The 25,719-nt window shown below is 41.9% G+C and overlaps 1 protein-coding gene across 1 annotated transcript in view; it reads left to right on the top strand.

The window, feature by feature from the left end:
* Positions 1-6,481: 6,481 nt before the first annotated feature.
* The window catches only part of LOC137279255 (uncharacterized), a 42,269-nt gene continuing 23,031 nt past the window's right edge, over positions 6,482-25,719 (top strand). Inside the window, exon 1 of the mRNA XM_067811762.1 lies at positions 6,482-6,909. Coding sequence (XP_067667863.1) covers positions 6,896-6,909 — 14 coding nt within the window. The 5' untranslated portion in view covers positions 6,482-6,895. The remainder of the gene's footprint in view (positions 6,910-25,719) is intronic.

Below are 25,719 nucleotides of genomic sequence, written 5' to 3'. Positions count from 1 at the left end.
TTGTGCATGCCCCCTTTCTCAAGAGTGTGCAACCCCACCCCTAACACCCTTTTCTCGGAAAGTTGTATCCAACTATTGTTAAGCGTGTGATCCTATTGCTTTTCTGGAGCTATATGGCTTAGTTCATTGTTCAACTCTCAGCTTTATTCCACAAATGAAGGACCGGGTTAGAATGTTGGCTATCGGTAACCCATGCTTGTCGTAAGACTCGACTAACGGGATTGGTTGGTCAGGCCCGATGACTTGGTCGACACATGTCATCGGTTCCCAACTGAGCAGGTCGATGCTCATTATGATGATCATAACTTTAGCGATCGGGAACACCCGGTAGTTTACGTGTTGCCGTGATATTGCTCGAAAATTGTTTTCTGCAGCATGAAAGACTAACGCAACAAACACAATCGACAACAAACTTACTAAACGAATTAATAAAACGTTTAAAGCTAGCACTGCCCCAAAAGGTGCAGCCATCTAATTTCGCAGATCCCGAGGCTCTGTTTTTCACCAAACATGACACCATTGATTAACGCTGAAGTCAATTAGCTTAACAACTGTGAGAGTCAGTCGGCATTTGTCAGCATTTCCTACAATCAGTGTGTACTCGTCTCACCTCACTGCGCAAATACTCGCGCGTAGGCGCCCCTGGCTTAAGGGAGGTAATTACCCAGAGGCCGCGGCAGGATACGTCGCGATTAGGAAGATCACACGGGGCGTTGTGTGAACGAAACGTTTGCAAATCGATGAGAGTTTTGTTTATGGTGGTAATTACTGGGGATCACGCGAGATTTTAGTTACGTGTCAGAGTAACCGTTTAGCTTAAAGGAGAATACTAACGTAAAACTATTATATATATATGGAAGAGATCACTTTCCGTATCAAAATGTCTAAAATTTGTTTGTAAAATCGCAATAAAAAAGTGAAAAACGACATCGGATTTCCGCTTGTTACAGAAACACCCGACAGTTAATGAGCAGAGGCGCTGTCACGTGACATGACATGAAATGTGACCATAGCCGGTGGCATCCTCTTTAGTTGTATACGACATCACCCGACATTGCCAAGTGGACAATTGACTTGTTCTACAGTTTATAATAACAACAGACGGAGTTAGTGAGTTTAGTTTTACGCGGCTCTTATCAATAGGTCAGCAATATCACGTCGACGGAACCACCAGAAATGGGATTCACACATTGTGCCCATGCTGGGAATCGAACCAGAGGTCTTCGGCGTAATGGGAGAACGCTTTAACGTTACACTAGGCTACCACACCTTACATAAACACGTTCACCGTAGCCGTTGAGGGACAAGCCGAGCGTGTGAGTCGTGTGTGTAGACGACGGCGTTCCACTAATATCAGGATGTCTGACGTCAGACTATACTCCACACCTTGTAACCATGTGAAGATCTGAACACGTTTCTTCAGTAGTGAGCAAATGCTCAACCACTCTGCCCGCTGGGGTGCGCCTTCACCACACAGGTAATTATCACTATGTTTTTGATATGATTATGGTGAGTACGAGTATGGTGCTGTTGGTGATAATGATGATGAGGGGGACGATTGTTATGACGACGACTATGACGACGACGACGATGACGGCGGTGATGATGATGATGATGATGACGACGACGGCGATGGTGATGCCCGACGACCTCAAAACACAAATATGTCGTTGTGGACGCGCGGTTGATTATGCCCAGTTGCTGTACATGTCCGATCCATTACTTATGGTGAAATATGCTTAACATGTAGGGTGACGTATTGCTACAAAAGTCAAATCTCATTTGAAAACCTGAAGTCCTAAAGTAATTTAATAAAGGGTTAATATAAATTTATTTATTGACAACGTGCCAGTTAACTCCTAGTTTAAAACCAGTCCACATCACGATTGCAGAATATTTCATTTTATCAATCAATTTATATTTTTCAGTGTCCATGTGTTTCTGAATGTAGCTAGCTACAACTATAGGGACACCCGAATGCAGGTGGAGAGGTTTCTTTGGTCCCAATGAGCTATAAACGTGATCGCTTGTGAGCACTTTCACATGTCCTTGTAGTACTGGCACGGTCGACAACGAAGGAGTCAGCTAAAGTTGTTTATGGGTTTTATAGCACGCTTAATTAAAATGTGAAAATTTATAAACTGAATTAGTGGTTGAGTTATGTAAACTTGGCTGACACTGGCGACGACAGTAACGCTTTCTGTGTGTCGAAGGCTTTGAATGAGACGGACATGACGTTCATTTGACGTTTAATTTGTGATTTATAATTCTAATCGTTATGAGGTTACGCTGAATTTCTCAATTAAAAACTGTGGCTTTGATGTTATTGAAACTGGTTGTGTGTGCGTGGTTAAATGACATTATAGCTTGATGGTTTGTCAGACATCTTCAAGAGCCCGAGTCAAAAGGTCGGGGACGCTGTTATCTTTTAAGGCGCCCACGTCGCTGTGAGCGGTTACGTCTGATAGCGCCGGAAGTCCCATGATCATGAGTTCAAATGTTTCTGACTTGTTAGCGCCATAAAAATGATGAACCACTTGCCCCATTCACATCCGGGTTACAAATGGTCTTCAGAAACCCATGCTTGTCGTATGAGGCAACTAAAGGGATCATGCTGTTGGTCATTAGATTGTTTTGGTCAGACTTGATCATTTCAGACAGTTGACATATAGCTGGACATTTGGCATGAATGTAAAAATACATACCATGAAATACATGATCCAAAGGGCTATGTTTAAATTACCGACACAGACGTCGAAATGCTTTAGTCTTTCATTCTTCAACCCACCCACCATCATTAGATTGACATAGTGTCGCAAATACGTAGATCGATGCTAATGCTGATGATCAGTGGATTGTCCAGACTCGACTATTTATAGACGTGGTGAACAAAGATATGTCTACACACTTATGTTCAGGAATTCGGGAACCAGTGAAGATCCAGAGTGGAATTGATCTTCAGTAACCCATGCTTGTCGTAGGAAGCGACTAATGAGTGTGATGGTCAGGCTCACTGACATGGTTAAAATGTATCCCAAATGTGTAGATCGATGCTCATGCTGTTAATCACTTGAGTTTCGTGTCCAGACTCGATTATCTACAGAGCACCGCCCTATAAGTCTAGTACTGCTGCGTTCAGCGACACTTAGTCACAAACCCGATTGTGTGCTATCTTCAGATGGATGATGGGACTTTAGGGACTCAAAATCTTCTACCTCCAGGGTCTTCAAATGGACGGACCCTTATCAGCATCGGACTAAATGCACCCATGGGCCATCTCCTTGCAGCTGTGATTAATAAATACTTCTCTAATATCTTTCACACTGGTTTTACCCACTTAACCCATCATAAATCTTATCATTAATTTCAGTAATGAACCTGTCTCGTTCCTTAAAAATGTAAAACCTAATTCATTGCAGCCATTAATCATGAATCCATTTCTGAATGTAATATTGAGACTTTATATCTTTAAGCGGTATCGTCGTCACGAGAGTCCGACTGATAAAGCAGACAGTTGATATTACGAGATGACCTTTAGACACCAGCTTCAAGGCATTTGAAACCACGTCCAAAAAATGTGCTCGACATTTAAAGATACACATGTTCCTTATTGAATTTGATTTGGTGCAACTAATCTTGAATGCCCTTACAGTTTTGACATAAAATTCGATACGAGTTGGCCAAACTGGGAATCTGTCAGCAGAAACGAACGTTAGGTATTGCAGCTGTTCCGGTTTTTGTAAGGGTGTAAATCCATTTAGATCGCTTGTTAATCTAATAAAACTGCGGTTTTGACAGTTGACTCAACAATGGGTATTGGTTGGATTACAGGCGTGATTGAATGATTGGGTTTCAGACAGGTTGGGATTTTGTGGTTTTGAAGAAAAATCCGATATGTGACAACCAGCAATAAATAATGGATCACTTGTTTGTGGCACCAGCTGTTACATAAACCGGCATGACGCAGTCAAGTTAAGACATTGATTATAGAACAGCCTCTCTTCCCGCTTACTGGTGTGCGTCCTATTGCACAAGTCATTTCGATAACCAGTCCAGAATTATTAGCCTAACTCATTTAACTGGACACATAAATATTAGTCAATATGATCTGATAAATCTAAGCATTTGTATATCACAACACGCTCCGTCTGCCCCTCGCACACACGTGGTACAGCGTGCTCTGTCGTACAGCGAGCTCTGACAGACGGAAAACCTGGAAATCGTGGAAATCTCAAAACGAGACTATGCAGCTAGAAATGTTTGATGGTCTATTACGGAACTGATATTATATCAATCTCATTGTGCGTTACAGGATTACTCCGAATAAGCGTGAAAACACAAAACAGGTAAAACCAGTGACCTCATCAAGGTCATCATTTACGACCTCATCAAGCAGGGGCAGTCTGTGGTTTCTTAGTTAAGGTGTGCTGCTTAAACCTCGACATAACATTTAGAAATACGGTGTTACTCAAGTTTAAAATTAAAATTCATTTGTAAATACCATTTTCGTATGAAAAACGGAATTGGAATTCAGTGTTGTTGGTGGTGTTTATGTTCACTTCCACAAGAGAAATTTCGGATCGGCTGAAAAGTAGGTCATTGTCTGAAAAAGGTTAATAAGATTCATGTTTCGGTATGCAAAGCATGTCCAGTCCGAGCATGGACAACTCGCGGTAGCCGCATCGTTAAACCATTCGCCTCGCACGAAGAAGACCAAGATCGATTCCAATGCAGGTACAATATGTCAAACTCATTTCTCGTGCATCCTGCTGTGATATAGCCGGGATTGGGAGGTCAGGCTCGCTGACTTTGTTGACACATCTCATCGTATCCCAACTGCATCATACTATGGTCGTGTTGTCAATCACCGGATCGTCTGGTCCAGCCTTGATTATTTACAAACCACCGCTTTATTGTTGGAATATTGCCGCGTGCAGCGTTAAACAACAGTCAATCAAATGAACTGTTGACATCATCAGCTGAGGCAATGATTAGCTCAGGTAACATATTTAATCACTCACATAATTTGTTTATCATCACCCTCAGCATCGCAGGCCCTAAGGACCCAGAACCATATAAAGTTGCGGATCCTGATCATAAAGTGCAAGCTCCATATGTTGATATGGAAATAACACTCTTAGTTATTGGGGATAATAAGGCCATAACGACCCACAAAAAACAAAAGCTGTGGGTCCGAATGGTTTTTCAGTCGCCTTCGAGCCCAAGGACCGACATTACTCTCGAACTCTGTTCATAGTTACCTCTTTTGAGATAGCTGGTTCCGATTTCTCGAAACAAACTCAGTTTTGACTTACGCTAAAGTTTTTACTCAAATCTGAGAAAAAGCAGGAAAATGCATTTCACAGAATACACTGACCTCCACCATAGAAAACACTTTGATTTTGGTGGAAAGATTACTTAAGTTGTTTGATCTTTTGTTGTTTAAAAATGCAGTTGAGTAAGAAAAATAAGGTGTTTTTGCAACTGTCAAACTCAGTTTGAAATTTGAGGAAAAATGTTTCGAGAAATCGGAGTCAAAGGGATGTACATGAATATTTCGAATTATCCGTGGTTCGACACACCCACAAAATGATATGAAGACATAAGAAAGTATCCAGCTCATGTTTCAAGATAAATAAATACCGTAAAAATCGATACAACAGGGTTTAACCGTGGGCAGGTAGGGCTCATCTTAAGAGTTGACACCGATGGGGATCGATTGGTTAGCCTCAGTGTCGTGGATTTCCACCACCAGCATGGGTAACGGCTCTGACATTGACCCTCTGGTTTGTCTGCGGCATTGCAAAACATTCACTCTTCATGAATATGTGGAGAAACGTATTGTGATCGAGATGTAAGCGTTTACGGTTCTATTTCAACTAACGCCAATACTGCACATAATCAAAAGTAGTTGTGTTGTCAGTATCAAACAATCAACAGAGCATTCAGCCAAACATTGCTGAGAACATATCATTGTTGCCAGTCAGCCCACCATTGGCGTCGAGACATCTTTACCTCGTGCTCCGTCGCCTGGTTACGTGACAACTTAACCTCTCAGCTGCCATAGCCATGTCATCGATTATAGCAAGTTATCGATCGATTATGGCCAATCAAAAATACCATAAATCACTAAGCGTGGCCATTACTTCAAAAGAGCGAAACATTCGCTTTCAAAGAAGATGCCACTTGATGGGGTTTGATTTTTAAAATGCCAGCGCTTTCATTTCGATACACTCTGTTAATGAGCTTCCATGTCAGATAAAGCGAGAAAATCCTGCCTCTTTAGATTAGAGAGTATCGGAAACATTTGACATTAGTCGATGTGCAGTTGGGTTTCATCAGTGAAACTAGCCTGACCTGCCTTAAGTGCGTTCAGCTCAAGAAACTATTAATTTCCGCGTGTCATTCTGGGTAGTTGCTATCTGACGGCGCGCTGTGTTGCGCTGCGCCTTTAAAGGACGTCTCACGGGGCTAATGTCCCACATGACATTGCGACGAGGAAGCGTTAAACTGACACATGGACTACCCCTACAGCGGTCTTGCTCTCAACCAGAGATGCAGTCATCGGTAAATGACTTTACGTTATGATGTAGGAGTGTGTCATGAAGAAACGGCGATTAGATAACAGCCCCGATCCCGGACACCGTGTGCACATGAAAAACTGTTCTTAATGTCCAGAAATGAGGGGAGTACTTCGTTCTGCAAGCTGCTTTATCGGAGCTTCTAATGTATGAGAGACAATCGGGGATTGTGCTTTTGAGTTTCAAAGTGGTACCACCTCGAAGGTATTTACATAAACGTTGGCGATGACATTCTGTGAGCTATAGTCAAGATCTTTCAACACGAAGTTATAAAGGCTGATATTTAAACAACAGGGAGATCTGAGACAGGCGAGATGGCAACAGAAGGGTAAGACGTGTTAGCATCATAATGTACTACTCCGGCGTTTGGGGGCTTATACAAGAACGGTTCGGGAAGGGACCTGAGAATTACCAACATCAACAAGGATACACCTACGAATCTCACCATGTCTCACCATTTTTAACATTAAGAACCTCACCATGTCTTACCGTTTATAACATTATCAATTTCATGATGTCTTACCGTATATACCATTTAGAATCTCACGATGTCTTACCTGTCGGAACGTTATGGATCTCACCCTGTCTCACCTTTGGAATCGTTTTTAATATCACCATGTCCTACAGTGTGTAACATTACGAATCTCACCATGTCCTACCTTTTGGTTTTTACTTTTGGCACAAACCAAATCTCACAATGTCTTATGTTTTGGAGTGTTAAGAATTTCACCTGCCTAACCCGTTGGTACGTTGATGATCTCAGCATGTCTAACCTTCTTTTAGTAGACATAAATCGGTCCGTGTCAAATTCTCACATCCAAAACTGGAAGTTCTGCGCATACATTCCTTTTGTTCTCATTTATTCAGTTTAATGTCTTATCACTCCTTCTTGATTTATTAGTCCCGCACGTTTACCGTTGTTCGATAACCTTTTACTATTATCAATATCTGTATTACGATGATAGTGCAAGCTGGGTTGATGACGCTTTCAAATTTACGTTTCAAAATATTACAGAGGAGTAAACTCCGGATACAACGAACCCAAAGAGTCTCGTAACTTTACTTAGTTTTAATCGTAGTTGGTTGTTGCCTTAGTTCGTTCAACATTTACTTTGTGCAACAACATTCCAGCCGAAAAGCCGAAATGATGCAGGTCGCAGGCAGTCTTGGAGCGGCGGGGTAGTCCAGTGGGTAAAGCGTTCGCTCGTCACGCCAGAGACCGGGGTTCAATCCTCCACATTGGGTTCTCTTACCAAAGAACCTAAAGCAAATATGATCGAATGGAGCACAGGGTCATTTCAGTTTTATAGCACCGTTAATCCTCGCAAAGACACGAGGGTCTGACGTTCGCCTCCACACATGGGCCCATTTCTGGTGTCTCCCGTTGTCATATTTCTGGAATATTGCGCGCCTCCCCCAGCCCCTCCCCCCTCCCCCCGCACACATACACACACACACACACACACACACACACACAGCCACACCCCTCTCCCCACCCCCTCCCCCCGCACACACACACACAGCCACACCCCTCTCCCCACCCCCTCCCCCCGCGCGCGCACGCACGCACGCACGCACACACACACACACACACACACACACACAGCCACACCCCTCTCCCCACCCCCTCCGCCTTTAGTCCTGAAATGTTGTTAACTCGTTGAAACACGGGTTAAAATGAAGTGTGCACCCCTATTTCCCAACAGTCTGCATCTCCCACCACCCCACGCACCACCCACGCACCACCCCACGCACCACCCCACGCACCACCCACAACCTTCTCAATTTCTCAGAAAGGGTCTTCAATTCAGCTGAATACAAAGCTATTATCAAAGCTTGCCGCTTAACGGTGACATTTCCCTTCTGTGGGTAGCTTTAAGAGATAATCACTCAAGTAATGTTATTCAATGCAAAAATGTGGTTGGTCGAGTCTCTATGTACACTGATTGATAGACACGAGTCTGATGCATTGCGCTTATCTTTGTAGAGTGACTTTATGTAGTGTGTACTTTAATATTCACTTCGGGTATTAACCGACATACAGCTAACGTCTAAAATAGTAATCTCGTCACGATATGCCGTGGTTGAGGGTTGTTTTAGTGTTTTGCTGTTTTTCGGTTTGTGTGTGTTCTGTGTCTGTGTGCGTGTGTTTTCATAAAGTCACATGTTTATTCGTTGTTTGAAGGTTCCCTGTGACTGATAATGTTTTTGTTTTTTGTTTTTTGACATGTTTCCAGGTCGCATGCCTTAGAGTGAGTGAGTTTAATTCAAGTCACGTAGACAATATCGTGTTTTAGAGTGGACTTTAATTCCTTTCCAAAGGGAGGGATAAAAACCTGCCGTTAACTTTCTCGCTCTCTTTAAAGGATTCCTGTGCGTTTGACCCGAAACGTACAACCGTTATTCAGAATGATTCTTGGCTTAAGGCCGTCGCCGAAGCACAGCAAATTGTGTACGCGCGCTCTCGCTCATGCCAAAACGTTTTATTTCTGCAAGTACAAAATCCAGCGCCTTCCTCCCCTACTAAACATCTCAACTGCCACCCCAACCCAGTGCTTACACTTATTATTGCCCCAAAGTTACAATAAGCTCCGTGCGCCTAGAAGCAGTAAGAGTTGTATACTCCTCGGGGAGTTGAGATTAATAATACGGTGTGCCGTTGAGATTGACATCCAGTGGTTGACATCCAATAATACAGAGATAAAAATACCAACGCCTTGAGCAAGCACAAGTTGTGTGGATATGTGCGCTATATAAATAACCAATAAAAATAAAAACAAAAAAATAACAACCACCCCCAGCCCAGTTGTTCACAATACGCACCCTCCTATGTCCTCTGCGTTTGGGGGGCATTATTGTGACACGGTGATTCGTGAAGGGTTGAAAGAAAGTCCTAACGACGTGTAGTCGCGTCAAAGTTAGTCACTCTGTGCACGATTTGTTCTACAACCAGCGACTAGACTCGTGACGACAACAATGCCCGAGTCTGGTTCACGACGGTAGACATTTGTGGGAACAGGCAGCTACAAATGTATATGTTCTCCAGTCGTGTTTGTAAACAACGTCTCAATAGGATTTCCACTCGCTGCTTCAAGGTCAAACTGTTGGGTTCTTGCACAAAACACATCTTCTTGATTGCATGTACGTTTTAGGAGGCTTGCGGTTTCGACACCTGCAGGTAAGGATTTTGTTTCACTACATGAACACGAAGTCCTGATATTCGAATAACGGCAACAAAAACGAACGTGGTCCGGGGTTCGTAGGCGTAGTGTGATACGTTCGCAAAATGAGAAACGTCACAATTTAATGATATTGCGCATAATACACATTGTTCGTTAACAATACTCTTGTGCAAGAAAAAGACATTAAGCGGGTAGTATACGTCCAACCAAGCATATTACTCAGGGAGCGATCATTGCAAGGAAATACCAAACAGCATGCATGATAAATATTGTGCTCGAGGAGAGACAAAATCCGCGTGTATTTCTTTCTTACGTTAGGTTGGAAAACGAATAATGCAAAAAGAATCTACCCAAGTGCTGATTCGAAAAATATTCATGCCATATGTGTCCGTTCTAACATTAACATGCACCAAACAAGGACAAGATTTCATCACGCCAGAGACCATATAATAGATGGTCTCTGATCACGCCAATGTTCCAATGACGTTATATTCTGTGCCCTTCGTCGACCTTTGTTGAAGGAGCGTATACCGGAGACAGAGCGATAATGTACCATAGTGGTAAAGGCATCCTTTCGTCACGCCGAAGGCCATGGTTCGATTCTCCACTTGCGTACAATGCTTGACGCCTGCTTCTTGGTACCCCGTAGTGATAGTACTTTACTCACTCCGCAGTGTGTAGGGGCTGAGGCCCGAATCACACCACAAGTCATTAAAGAAAAGTTGACCTGCATGGCACTAGGCCGTTCGGAAATAAAACTACAATTCGGTTTTGGCATGTTATCTGAAGTAGGTTTTCACGTTAAATGTATAATAATTTCAGTGGACAAGAACGGCACCAAAAGGAATATGTCATGCACAATCGCAAAAGTCCCCTGCAGATTGATTTAATTGATTTAATTATAATTACTTAATTCATAATTATTAGGCCCTTATTAATCTCTAATTTGGGGTAAATGCACACCATCATCATGCCCATAGCGAGAATAGTTCACTATTGCCTCGGATAATCCAAGCTGTTTATGGGGTACTAGAAAGTTAGTCATGACCTATTCCACCGGGTAGCCGTTCATTGTAAGGTGACCGGAGGCAAGTTGATACAAATTCACTTGTCTAAAGTAAGACCACTTGTATCACGTGTGCTAGTTTGTGGGACATGACTGGTCCTTGAAACCGCTAGGAGTCAAGCTGCCACCAGTCTAAAACTCTCCGTGCTCAACGTTGCTTAACTTAGCTGATTTTTTACCTGAGCTCTATGCGAGTGAGTGAGTCTAGTTTTACGCTGTTTTAGCAATATTCAATATCAAGGCGGGGGAGACCAGAAAACATATTGTACCCATGTGGGGAACCGAACCCGGTTATTCGGCGTGACGAGTGAACGATTTAACCATTTGACTACCCCACCGCCCCGAGCTCTATGCATAGAACAACAAACCAGCACTGGTCTCCAGTAACCCATGCTTGTCCCAAGACTCGACTAACGGGATTGGATGGTCAGGCTCGCTGTACGTTTCCATATTTATGTCATCCTATCCTCAACGCGCAAATCTATGGCCGTAATGTTAACCACTGCAATGCTGACCCGTACTTGATTATCTGCTGACCGTTGTCAGATACCTATCATAACGTTTAGTGCGGCGTCAAACAACAAACAAACAGACATACTGAATGTACAACGTTCTTGTTAGGTTTAATCCTAATTTTCGATCCGTATTCTGCAAGATGTAGAGTCATTACTGAACAAGGTTGAAACATCCCTCACTTCCATCCCCGCTCCAATGATATCCGCATGAAAGCATCATACAGCGAATTCAGACAACAAATCAGTTCTTTCCTTTCACCAACATGAATACTCAAACCAATCCAACTTGTCAAAGATTATTCTATCCACCAATAATCAGGCCTTTACGAAAGGAAACACTTTGGACGTGTATAGTTAAGCTACCCTTAGTTAACCGGACTAAATATTCCAAGGATTGAACACGAAATCCATTTCTCAAAAAACCTACTTTACTAATCCACAGCTCCGAAACACTGTTGCCCATGGAACGTAAAGGTGTTATTCACGGGACCACGGACAATACGTTTACAACAACTCATTAATTGTTGCAATTCAAAAACAAAATATTATTTTGATACTTGAAACTACAATGCAGTTGGAACATGGAAATTAAGACCACCAAATATATTTACGTTAAAAGCTCTGCGCACAAAGCATTAAAATATTCTTTCAACCTGACACGTCTTCAAGTGTAAGAAACCAATGGAAAACGGATTGTTTTCATCATTGTTTTAACCAAGTAAAGCTGATAAAATAATCATGCATTGAGAATCATTTCCGTATCAAAGTATCCATGGAGAGCCAAAAGAGAATACACTGTGATGATCAAGGATTGTGTTCCATATGAGTCCACTATAGAGCCAAAGATAGACTGGCTCCCAAGAGACAGGATGATACAGACGCCCGTTCACGTGTGTCGCCCACAGCATCAATAACGGTACTTGCTGATTCAAACGCAGTCATTGTGTTAGAACACTACGTTCATCAGACTCCTGGAGCTATTACTGAGTTCAAAGACAGCTTTATGAATAATTCTACCGTTGCTGTAGTCGTATATATATCAAAACTTGTTTACGATCTGTTGTCTGTTTCTTGTTGTCAAAACGTCGTGATGATTTTCGATTCGATGACGTCACGCTCTGTGCACGTGCAGGATATTGATATTGACATGCTGCATGTCCCGTGAAACTTTAAATTTTGTCTCTGGAACTCTTTCTGGCTACGATTCTTTGTTACCTTGGTGAATCTTCTAAATGAAAACATAAACTTTCAAGATTCATTAACTTGAACTTAAGAAGTACTCAAGCAGCTTAAAATTTCAACATATGTTTTAATGTTGTGGTTCTAATAGACTCACATCACTATGTGTCCAAAAAGTATATCATATAACATCCGTTAAGCTGTATATACCCTTTAAACGTACCCTAACACTGCCGAGACGCTCACCTTAACGCTAACACTACCGAAAGTCTATGTTAAGGTATGGGAGTTAAGCTCAACTAATATCGCTTTGTACAAGAGCACCCTGATCTGTTTAGCAAATGTGTATCTCCCGTGTGGAGCTTGGTATGGGGAGCGTCTCAAAATGACATATAGAGTAAGTCTAGACTAACAACTAATTTCAAATGAGGAAAGACTGAATAAGATTGCTTGTCATTTAGTGCAAAGCAGTACACAAGCAGAATTATGTCATACCATATGTTATATAGCATTGTTTTCTCTACGGCAATCACAGGCCTGGGTTCCGTTTCACAAAGTCATCGCAGCGAGTGTCGTAACTCTATGTTACAGTACAGGAGGTACGATAGTCGTAGTGCTGCGGTGGCTTAGGAAACCAGGGCCGTGATGTCTCATGTCCTGACAAGTGCACACATTCACACTCACATACACACATGTCGATGTATAAGTACAATGGTCTTGAAACCGACATTAAACCTGTTTTCACCTCAGCTCGCCCCGCATTAGGAGCAGATCAAGCGAAAGGCTGTTGATTCACCACTCTTGACAATCATAAAATCAGAGTGGTATTTGGTGTGGGTAAACAGAGGTACGTCCTAAAGGGTCAACTGGTTAGATTGACCATCACAGAGCTACACGGTGCACACACCATGAGATCCTGTTAGAGTTTTGTTGGTGAGATGGTGGATAATGTGTTTCGTTCAAACCTGAAAAACGTTTGATGAAACTCTCTGGCACTGTCATCGAGATTTTGACGAGAGTCAAGGTAAGACGCTGCGATAAATATAATCTTTTGCAAGTTTACTTAGATAACTGGTCTAAAGTCGGGTGCATAAATAAAAGGCAGGACAATACTGAATAAACGAACAAGAGAACACATGGAAGTACAAAGCGCTTCGTGTTGCTTCATTTGTTTCAAGAATTTCACTCCCCATGCAATGCATACCTTGTAAAGAAACCTGAAAAGAATAAAGGAAACCTTGTACCTCCGTTTGTTCCCATATTCGTTTCCATGAGCACATTATTCTTAACACAAGCAGGTAGTCAGTCGATATATAGTATTTCCAAAACACTTCAATTTTCCAATGCATTTATAACATCAACATTTGCTTTTATTTCGAGCGCAGACCATCGTGGTCAGGTTTCAGTGTTCTCTGAACCGAGTTGTGCATTTCAAGGATCACCTTCTGCACGTGCAAATCACTCCTTATCGGAGAAAGGACCACGCGTGGAAATCTTTGACCAGTTTATATTGTATGTCGGATCAGACCAGGTCACAGCTGCGAACACGAAAGGCAAATAGTTAGTGAGTTTGGTTTTATGCATAACAATATGCATTCAAGTCGCTTAATACACTTGGTTGAAATTCTGTTCCTAATCATCGTTTCTCGATTAGGATTTTCGGTCGTACTGACCTCCACTGCGGCATATAAATAACAATCAGGTTGTTGCAGTTTGTGACCTTGCTGATATCGCACCCAGTCAGTGCTGGTCGTTGGAGTTGTAGTATGACTCGGGACTTTTCGGTCCAGACGCCATAACTTTCACACCGACGCGGAGCGTACATGTTAATGTACCAACAGTCACTCACTCATTCACTGCCCGGACCCCTGAAGATCCGGGCTGGAATTGGTCTTCAGCAGCCATGCTTATCGAAAGATGCGACTAACGGGAACAGCTGTCAGGCTCGCCGACACGATTGACACTCGTCATCGTATCCCAGCTGCGCACATCGATGCTCACGCTGTTGGCCACTGGATTGTCTGGACAAGACTCGATTATTTTATAGACCACCGCTATATAGCTTTCATATTTCGGAGTGGAGAGATAAACAACAAAGACTACAGACAAACATTTACTGCCGGATATATATTACTCAGCTAGGTATTGTTTATAACTAGGTTATGTAAGAGCATTATATAGATATTCCTTGCCTAAACAAGGGAAATGACAATGAACCTGTCAAATCACACCCCATTGTTAGGGGCACAATGATTTATGATCTGAACCACCATAATTGTAAACATCCGGTTACGCTTTGGAACTACACTACATTCTTCCAACGACACTTACCTTAAAGCATACTTACGTAAAGTATTTACGACCCCGACGTAATTTACGATGTCGAGTATTCCGCCCTCAATCAAGGCCGTAATGCCACTTGAGCCGTTCTCTAAGCTCTTACACCCGTCAGCGTTAATATATAACGCGCACTTGACAGATAAAGCCAGTATAAACAATTACGCCTCGTCTTATGACTGGGTATGAAAACAGATTGTTTTGGGTGTTCGAAATAATCAGCTAAGATTTATGACCATACGGAACATCCAACAGAAATTCCATTCCGGTTGGACCCACCCTGTATTATAAATTTGAAAGAGTTGACGTATGCGGTTAAGATGTTCTTGAGCAGGTCGAAAACTATTTACGTCAATGGTACTTATTCGCAAGTACAGAAAGTGCTGTACCTTCCTACAGGTGCTGATATGTTCGCTTTGAAGCACTTTCTGTAGGTCAGATTCACCCTTATCGTGAGATCCGTGAAGATCCGGGTTAGAAAATTGGCCTTCAGTAACCCATGCCTTGTCTTACAAGTAAGTAAGTAAGTAAGTAAGTAAGTAAGTAAGTAAGTAAGTAAGTAAGTAAGTAAGTAAGTAAGTAAGTAAGTAAGTAAGTAAGTAAGTAAGTAAGTAAGTAAGTAAGTAAGTAAGTAAGTAAGTAAGTAAGTAAGTAAGTAAGATACTGTGAAATGTGTTATACGTCACATCATGGGAAACCACCTTATCTTTGTCCCAGTCGCAGAGGGTCGGTGGGGTAGTCTAGTGGTTAAAGTGTTCGCTCGTCACGCCGAAGACCCAGGTTCGTTACCCAACATGGATGCAATGTGAGAAGCCCATTTCTGGTGTCCCACGCCGTGGTAGAACTAAAATGTAGTCAAAAGCGGCTCACTTACTCACTCAATCACACACCCACTCAGCCACCTACTCCCAGAAGATGGCTTTTTCAAAGCATACATACGACGACTGTTAACTAGACATTGACAACCAAACAGCACAGTTTCTCCAATGACAGGGATCAGCCTGCTTGTGGTTGTCCCGTCCTGCATTCCTTGATCGGAAGACATTTAAGAGGCACGGTCCTTCTTGTTCAAACAGTGTCCCTTTCACTTGTAAATGTCCCAGTTGTAGAGTGAATATATTATACAGTTTCGGTAGGTAGGGATAGAACAGGCCTTCAGCAACCCATGCTTGCTATAAAAGATTGCTGTCCTTGTCGTAAGAGGCGACTAACGGCATCGGATGGTCAAGCTCGCTGACTTGGTTGACACATGTCATCGTGTTGTTGATCACTGGATTTTGTGGTCCAGACTCCATCATTTAGAGACCGCCTCCATATACCTGGAATATTGCAGAGTCCGGCGTAAAGCTAAACTCACTCACTCACTCACTCATTCTGCAGTCATGTTATCCAACGGGTACCCGTTTGTCACAGGTAACGATACGAGGGGCAATGGTTTCAATCGTTGATGGTCATTAGCTTAGTGCAGTGGTTAAAGCGTCAGCTATTCACGCCGAAGTCCAGGGTTCGGTTTAAAAATGATGCAAATATTTGTAGCCTGACGCCGTTTCAGTTCCTTTGTTTTACGCCGTAAGGAAGGAAATATTACTAAATGCGGCGTAAAGGAAATGACCCCATCACAGTCGAACTCAAAACCTCCACAGTGATACCTCATTTCAGACAGGGAGGCCATACAGCACGCACTGTAGCTTTTCTCTTAAAAACAGCCGTAGTAATCTACACCAGATCTATAATTCGTTATGATCGACCCGTCATTATCGACCCCTGTTAATACCCGCCCCAGAGCTCCACTGAAGTCACTAATAACTCGTCTCTGTGTCAGGGAGGTCGATATCACGTGTTGAACACTATAGTTTGTCAGAACCCTTTCATTCAACATTGATTTCTTACAAAGGTTCATTGATACTATAATCCTAACACACGACGTTAATCCCCTCCTACATGGGGATTTCATCGTCTACAACGAGAATCTGATGCCATTGATGTGCTCGGTCTAGAAGTAGATGCACAGTAATACTGGAATTATAGCGAAAACTTTACTGTTAATAAAAATAATTTGACTTAGAATTCGTTTAATTTGTCACTCTTCATTTAGTATCCAAGATTCACCTAGACGAATCACGTGGATTAATTTGTTTAAGAGGTAGTAGTTGAGTTTCCATCCTAAGGAATCCAAAATGGTTTTCCATAATGCTCGTCACATGCAGAGCTGGTTTCAATTCCCGTCATGGTACAAAGCGTGATGCCCATTCCTCCATCATGATGGAGCTTGACTGTTGCTAAAAGCGGCGTAAAACCTTACTCGCTCACTCTCATTCCAACACCGGCACTAAAGGTGGCTACCTGAACAAATAGCACACGTAACTGGTAGGTTACAAATCTAGGGTTGCGAATGGCTCCATTTAGCATGATAGCAGAATTCCCTAGATACACAACATAACAATTGGCACATTAACTGCTAAATGAACTCATTAAACTACTGATTTCAACATCATCAAATTTCCCCAGTCTCGACAACGTCCGTTGTCAACACCTGCCCTGTAGCAAGTTTACGTGATTAATTATTCTCTTTTGTACTTCAGCCTCTGATTTAAAAAATCCCGTCTATATATACCACTACCTGGATATTTAAGTCCGTGTGATAAGTTATCTTTTCTTTTCAGCGTTATGCATTACTATCTGGACAAGCTGACCTACATGACCTGACGTCACGTCATGACCCGACCTTCACATTTCATTAAGTTTGAATAATGAGTTGTTTATGTCGGAAACAAAGTGCCTGAGTGAGTGATTGTGTCTAGTTCAACGTCTCATTTAGCAACATTCCAGCAATATCACGCCGGAGGAAACCAGAAATGAGCTTTACACATTGCGCCTACTGAGGGCAGTCGAACCCGGGTCTTCGACGAGACGAGCAAACGTTTTAGCCACTCAGGTATCCCACCACCTCTCGAAAACAAAGACGTTTTACAGATATTTCAAGTGTCACGGTATTTCATCGTCTTATTAGCACCGTGACATAATCGACATAATTCTTAAACACACGAGGCGGTGTTATGGCGTGTTTTAAATGACTCTGAAAGTTCGATTGGGTAAATGAAATGAATGAATGGCATTTGGGTCGAGGAACTAAAATCTATTTTCCGTGACTTTGTGGACAGATTTCTTAGCATTTGTGAAATGTTAGCCAGTTGAAACGTTACTGCCAAATATCGCGATAATTGATTATAATGAACATTGATGAATCTGATCGAATCTTTACGGAGTGAAAACAAACCATGATTGACAAAAAAAAATAACGTAATGTGCGGTTTTCAGGAAGTATCAATTTCGCTGAATAATGCCACGGGGTTTAGAAAGGAACGGCGATCTGTTTACCACGAGCGGCTATATTTGAAGTTAAAGTGATCACAATCGTTTTAAATTCTACATCTGCACTAATTTTGTTCAAGTTTGTCTTGGCGATGTCAACTTCTCTTCTATGTAACATAACATAGTGATTGCCATCGCACACACAAACTGGTCGGTGTAATATAATAGTAACTGCTATCAAGGATCATGCTCGTGTGCAAGGTGCTATCACATTATGACCCGGATAATCCAAGCTGAGTCACTAGAATATTAACAGTTATATGACCTATCCGACCGGGTACCCGTCCACTGCTGGGTGGCCAGGGGCAATTTATGAACAAACTCACTTGCTTACGGAGAGACTACATGTATATGTGTCATGCGTACTTCGTTGTGGGGCAGCACAAGAGTCCTGAAAACCATCAGAACTCAAGCCACCAAACACCCTCACCCATCCAATAACTCTCCACGCCCAGCGCTGCTTAGCCTCGCGTGACTGGTGACCCGAGTTCTCCACCGGACTACACACCATGTTGTTTTCCAAGTATTACCATCAAAGGCTCAGCCCACTTAAATGTTTGCAAAGTATATATATAGCTCCATATACCCCATGAAAGTGGTCAACATCCACGAATGTGACCTCACCAGTACTCGTAGTTTTCATTGACGTTGAGAACAACTGTGAAAGGATACGTGTTCTTTGATCGGATACGTGTTCCGTGATCGAATACAGCTTCTGTGATTGGATACGGCTTCTGTGATTGGATACGTGTTCCGTGATCAGATGCGGCCTCTGTGATCGGATACATGTTCTGTGAGCAGATACGACTTCTGTGATCTGAAAAGCCGATTAAAATAGACATCGTAAACTTATTCTGTGTGCGAACCAGCCTTGGGTGAGAACGTACGTTGGTGGCCAGCTCGAGAACATAACGAATGTCATGGTATCTGTATCCACCTTGGACAATGGTCAGCGTCCAGCTGGTGGTGTTTATAATTATCACATGAATTGTTAAGTGATAAATAATTAGATTTTCGTCCGAGGTGAAACACACCGAATAAGATCTGCATCTGTGATTTCCTCTCTTAAAATATGACCCAGCCTTTTGCTTTAGCTCGGTGGTGTAGTATAATATGACAAAACATTCAATTGTGACGCCCATTTCTGATATCCCCCGCTGTGATACTCCTGGAATAATTCTGTAAGCGGCGAATACCATTCATACTGAGCTCAACTCACCCGATAGTACAGATGATAGTTTCATGCTGTATCACGTCCAAAGGATATTCAAATACTTCACAAGATCACCCACCTTTTGCTTGTAATTTGGTGGCCAGATCTAACTTTAGGTTCTGAGAATATGCTCGTTTGATCAGATGTGCATGGTGTCCTTTCAAATCCTTCCTTAATGTGTCAGCATCTTGGGAATGTAGAAAGTTTGTAGTGAGTTTATTGCAAGTTCTGAAGCGGTAGTCATCGTTCAACGTCCGCGCGACACTGTCCGTTTTCTTTTTTGTTGTTGTTTTATGCCGCAGCGTCAAATAAAACGCTGTCAGTGCTCATCAGATTATTTTTACAGTTATCCACCCTGTCTAGGTTTTGAACAGACTGTGATTAGCCTGGCTAGCACGGCACACAAACTTTTGTCCGCGTTTAACTGGTCAGTTGAATTCCTTCGTCTGGCCAGTTACTGGTCAGAAGGTGGTGTCTCAACTGCCTTAGTGTGAGACGTGAAAATATCTGATTATGGGGAAAATGTCATTGTTGGCTGTCGGTGAATTACTGCCTGGTCTTTTGTACTCATCGATCTGCCCTGCTAGTATTAGCTGAGGCTGATCCATGATGACCGGAGACTTGGATTAGTCTGATGTTTAAATCGTTCGTTTGTCACGACGATGACTCTGATTCGATTCCAAACATGGGAACAGTGCGTGAAGCTCATTTTCGTGATTTTGCTTGAATATTGTTAAGAGCGTAAGAGCGGTGTAAAACCATACTCACTCTCAAACACACTCTGAGACGTAATGTTTGAACTGTTTGAGGAGAATTGTAGACGTTGTAAGTAATAGGAATGAAAGTAGTTTAAAACCATAGAAGATCAACTTCAGTATTGGACAATGGCGACCTTTCTCCACAAGAAATATACCGAAAAGTATATATACCGAAACGTTACTATTGCTTAAAGTTGATTATTCCTAAACACTTGTCATTCCTATGACGTAATGTTTGTCAGTGGTGACGGATTTACGTCAGTTTCTCGTTTCGTCATAAAAACGTGATAATGGTCGAATCAGCCTCTTTCTAGAGGTCTGTTTAGCTATTCGACACTGTGGAACTGACAAAGCGTTGCCGCAGCTGACCCAGGGAACCAGGCTGGTCTAAAATTTAACGTCATATATCACGTCCACTGAAACGCCGTCACGTGACCGAAAATTTCATAAAGAATTCGTCACCACTCAACCCTTTCCGTATCTATTCGGCTTATTCCGGAATGTACACGAGTTGTTTGTTTGTTTGTTTGTTTTTGTTTTTTTTTAGACCAGCGCAACGCATGACACTGACATACTCAGTCTCCAACAGCTCCACATAAGTAAAGATGTATTTAAATACACCCCTAGTGTGACTTAGGCGACTTACTATCTACAGGTTATAAGTGGCTACCAAGTGCAGAAGCTGTGTTGCTCCATGTCGTGATTGAGAGCAACACTCTGATTGTTGTTTGTGATATCAATCACTGGATTGTCTGGTCCTTTAAAGAACGATGCGGTATACGTGCTCATTGTGGCGAAATACACTCCAATACTATGCCACAACAGTGTAATATATCAATGTAAGTGTACATGATCTTTAATCCCCCAGATCATTTACCTTTTCTTTCTTCTTCCATAAAGCGAAATAGTAATAAGTCTGTTAACATGAAAACAAGATTAAGTCGGTTTGTTTACAATTTCATGAGACAAAACACACATGTTTATTGACTTGTTGCTACTAAACGACATTTTCCTTTTAAGATATCGTGTATCCAATGACCACATGCTGATCAAAGCAAATGGCTCCACACAACATTAACGTTATTTACCTACCGACGCCGAAACATACCGTAACGTTATTGTCCGGCATGGTGAACCAAGCATTTAGTGGAGAAAGCGTCTGGTCAAGCGAAACGCTATCAGTTTACAGTCACGCTGTGAGCTTAGATTCAATCCACCGAATTGTTTTGGCTCACCAGGAGCCTTGGCCAGTGTCCATGGTCGTATTAGCCTACTCGTTAACGCCCAGAGATCAATGCGCCTTGTCACTGCCAGTTTCCGTCCGTTGGTCATGTTTGTTGATTGAGTAGTTCTCGGTCCTGATTGCGACATGTGTGACGGGTCAACAAAATCTTTATATACAGTGCCAAATTTGTCGGTTTGGGCGGAGTAGCCAACACGTTTTGTTGACCAAGTCTTCTGCGTTGGGTGTTCCTGTTTAACCCGTTAGAAACAGGTCCGCACCCTGTAACCCTGAATATTATATATTCGGTCGTTCCGTCAGTGGACTCATGCATTACTTGGTCATTTGGTCTCCAGATTGTTTCATAATACACATCCGGGTGCCTTGTTGGGGAGGGGTATTTTTTAGACATAATTAATTACTATATTTACCACAAATTCGTGATGTCTTAGTGGAAGAGTTTTCTACCACTTGAGGAGCTACTGTGATGTTTGGGGAGATTTTTTATGTTCTTCATTCAACGTGTGCAATAAACCAAATGAGAAAGATCACTTACAGTCTGTTTGCAGTGAAAACGTACCGATGAACTTCACTTTCAACACAAAAGTAAACCGAATAAATGAGAATTAAGATTGCGAATCCTGATAAATTTACCTTGAGAAAAATTAACTTTAGTTTAGGATAAAGGTTGTTAAGAAATGATCATAGATTCACGTCGCTATTACTGGTTTATATTACAAGGGGGTATGCACATTAAATAAAACACTGAAGACAAGTCGGGTTTGTCTAACTTAACGTTAATCACGTACTGTCCGGTGCGTTTGTTTGACTGTTCTATCTGCTGCCCCTATCCCCATGTAATACGAACCAACAATAGCGATTTGAATCTATGATCGTTTGTTAAACAACTTCTATCCTAAGTTGAATAAAATTCTAAGATTTAAATGTTAAATCTTTCGCTTTAGCGATCTGAATTCCACTTAATTTGATTTACTTCCTTGTTTCAAGTGAAACTCATCATATGTTGTCACAGCAAACAGACTATATGAATGCGTGAATGCAAAAAGAGCAGTGGTCCGCACGTATGGGAGATGAACCATAGTTCAACGTCAATGAGATGGACCGATCCCCACGACAGGAAACAGATGGAAACGCTTTTTCAATTAAGCGAATCTTTGGTAGTCTCGAGCAATATCCTTCACGTTGATGTTGTCATGCTGCATGCATCAACGCGGATGGTTGTCACGGTGTTATAGCACCGTCAGTTGTTACTCCACCCCTTTGTGTGGGGTTGTTCCGTTGGTTACTGTTAACATATTTTTGTTATGGTAAAACATAGATGTTATGTTCTTACACGTAACGTCTTGTAACGTCAGAGCCAGTTTATACAAAGCAGGTTTATGGGTTTTTCTTCTCATGGTATATTTTCACAACTAAACTGAACACAATGAAAATGCTTGCGATGTCAGTCATTGGATTGTCTGGTCCAAACTCGATTATTTACCCGTTATGCTGAGTGGGGCGTTAACCAAGCAACCAACACAACGGATAATTTTAGCACAATAGCAGCTGTAAATGAAATACTACCACGTGCTAAACGTCTGTAGATTGACTGAAACTGCGTACTGGTGTTGCACGTCCACTGGACAGCTCGAGAAAACGATGGCACAACACACCGTTCTGCTGTCAAATATGCGTAAATATGCCCCAAACAATGCTGTTAGTGGTGATATGGGTTGCCCCGCTCCCCACTTTGTTAATCAGTGACGAGGGGTGTCCAGATTATTTAGACGGTTGTGTAATTTAGATCCAGTCTGCATAACGAGTAATGTTTCTGTTGGTTTAAGGAAACGAAATTGGAATTTTAGAGTACACAGTCAATTTTCTGATCTTGGTCTTCAACATTTTAGTAACATACATGCAAATTATCATATTAATTTGTCGTTTCTGAAGTAACACGTAAATTATTTGATCGCTTTAACTCCTCTTGGAAAACTTCTGTTTCAAATGTAAACGATACAACCAGCAATAGATGTAATAAGTTAAAAACTTATGCAACCTTTAAAGATGAATATTATCCTGAATTTTATTTACTTAGCCACGTGCCTCGCTCGTATAGATGTGCTTTAGCACACTTAGATGCGGTGCTGCCCCACTAAGAGTTGAAACTGGACGTTATAATTGTACTCCTCTCAAGGAAAGAGCGAGTGTCATGTTTTACTGCACTGTGCATTGTATTCTTTTCTTTTTTTAGTAAATGTGAGCAGCTTATTGATAGTTTTATGTCTTTTAGTGATTTTGACAGGATCAGATTCTTGCTGGCCAATCCACAAGTGTCTTTTTATACAGCTACAAGCCGCTTTCTTATATAACGGTGACGACATGACATTTTATACTCTTAACTCGGTACTGTCTATATAATTGTATACCCTACCTTCTTTTGGTATTTTGTTATGTTATATAGACTCGCATGAGCCTGTAAAGACTGGCTCAACGTTTAACTATTCCCTTCTATGTACATATATAAGATGTTGAGGTGAAACTCAAAAAATTATCTGTCTGTCTGTCCGCGAACTGGTTAATTGTTAAGAAGAAGAGTTGTAATAGAGAGATTGTCATTGACTCGAATTTCTAATTAAGACAAATTAAGTATCGAGTAAAATGAACCGCGGAGGTAAAAAAACGTATCTTGAACCTTTGTAACTGTCATTAAGTCAAAGGAAGTAATTAATTGCTGACTGGTTTGTGTTGCCCTCATAACATTTGATGCAACAACATATACCGTCTTATACGAGACATCGAGGTAACTCGATTTGGTGACATTGTGTTATGGCTCCTTGCTGTTGTGAGGGTTGTGTATTCAGTATTCAGAGAGACTATCAGATATCACACATAAAATAGACTGGGCTACATATTGTTTGCACTGAGTGTAACTCGCTTTGCCACTTTCGGCATGACGATTGTTCACGACGATTTGTCAGCAAGGAGTAAACATGTCCGTTCAAGCTGTCGGAAGAAAATAGACGCGAGTATACAGACATCAATTAATCACTGTCATTACATGCAATATTCAAATGAAGTGACGTTTGTTAGTTCGGCCGAAATGTGCCCGTTATAGAAACAGTAGTTCCCGTCATAACGCACTTATGTGTGCATTTATATATTATACTAACGGTTGGGCTAATAGTTTTGTTTTTGAAACTATCGATTATAAATATTTCGTTTGTGTTACTTCTGTCTGTGCATGCTTAACCGCGGCATGAGAGGCCCGCAATTCGCCAATGTGTGCACTCCAGAAAATAATATGAATCTCGGTTTGCCTAGGTACATCAGCACCATGCCCGTACTCGTACCTTGGTAATCCTCTGAGACTTGTGTGGCGGTGGTGTAGCCTAATGGTTAAAGCGTTCACTCGTCACGCCACAGACGCCGGTTCGATTCCTCACATGGACACAATGTGTGAAGCTCACTGTGGTATCCCTCTCCTCATATTGTTGGAAAATTGCTAAACGCGGCGTAAAATTAAACTCAGTCGCTCTATGCCAGACAGAAATCGCATCGCCACGAAATTGAAAGTTAACACTAAACAGAAAACTAAAAAACATTACTACACCTTACGAAAATACAGTCTAGATTAAATAATCATGCTACCCGATGCTTTAAGCTTTGACGACTGACATGTCCACGACAGATAAAAAACCAAATGGCTTCCTAGTGATTATCGCTGGAGCTTATGATTCAATCAAAAGTGGGCCAGAGGTTATACAGGCGGCACAGACACGTGTGTGATCTTGTACAGATTAACGTGGAGATCGCTGTACAGTCACGCAGACTGTACGGTGGGTGAGTATACCTGGGTTTGCCGGCTTCCAGGCGGGTAGTGCAATCTACCCGTGATAACATCAGCCGGTCAGTTAAGTGTGAAATGAATGTTTACAAATCCTCTTGTAAAGATGAGGGTGTGTCGCATGGGATAGATTGTGCTGTTGATGTTACCTATCATCAGATTCGTCGTGTTGTTATAGCTCCTTATATTTTATTGGACTTCACTATTCTAAGTTGTCTAGTCTGATTCGATATTTGTTTTCATCATCATTATTATTATTATCCTACGTATTCGTGTTGCTTTATCCGACATACTTGGCGCTGTGTGTAGCCTAGTGGTTAAACCGTTCGCTCACTTCGCCGAAAACCCGTGTTCTATTCCCTACGTGGGTACAGTGAGTGATGCCCATTTCTGGTGTCCCCTGCCGTGATACTGCTGCAGTATTGCTAAAATCGCGGACTCACACAA

Source organism: Haliotis asinina, chromosome 1 (genome assembly GCF_037392515.1).
Source record: "Haliotis asinina isolate JCU_RB_2024 chromosome 1, JCU_Hal_asi_v2, whole genome shotgun sequence".
NCBI lineage: Eukaryota > Metazoa > Mollusca > Gastropoda > Lepetellida > Haliotidae > Haliotis > Haliotis asinina.
Note: the sequence above shows the minus strand (reverse complement) of the source record. Positions and strands in the feature narration are given on the sequence as shown.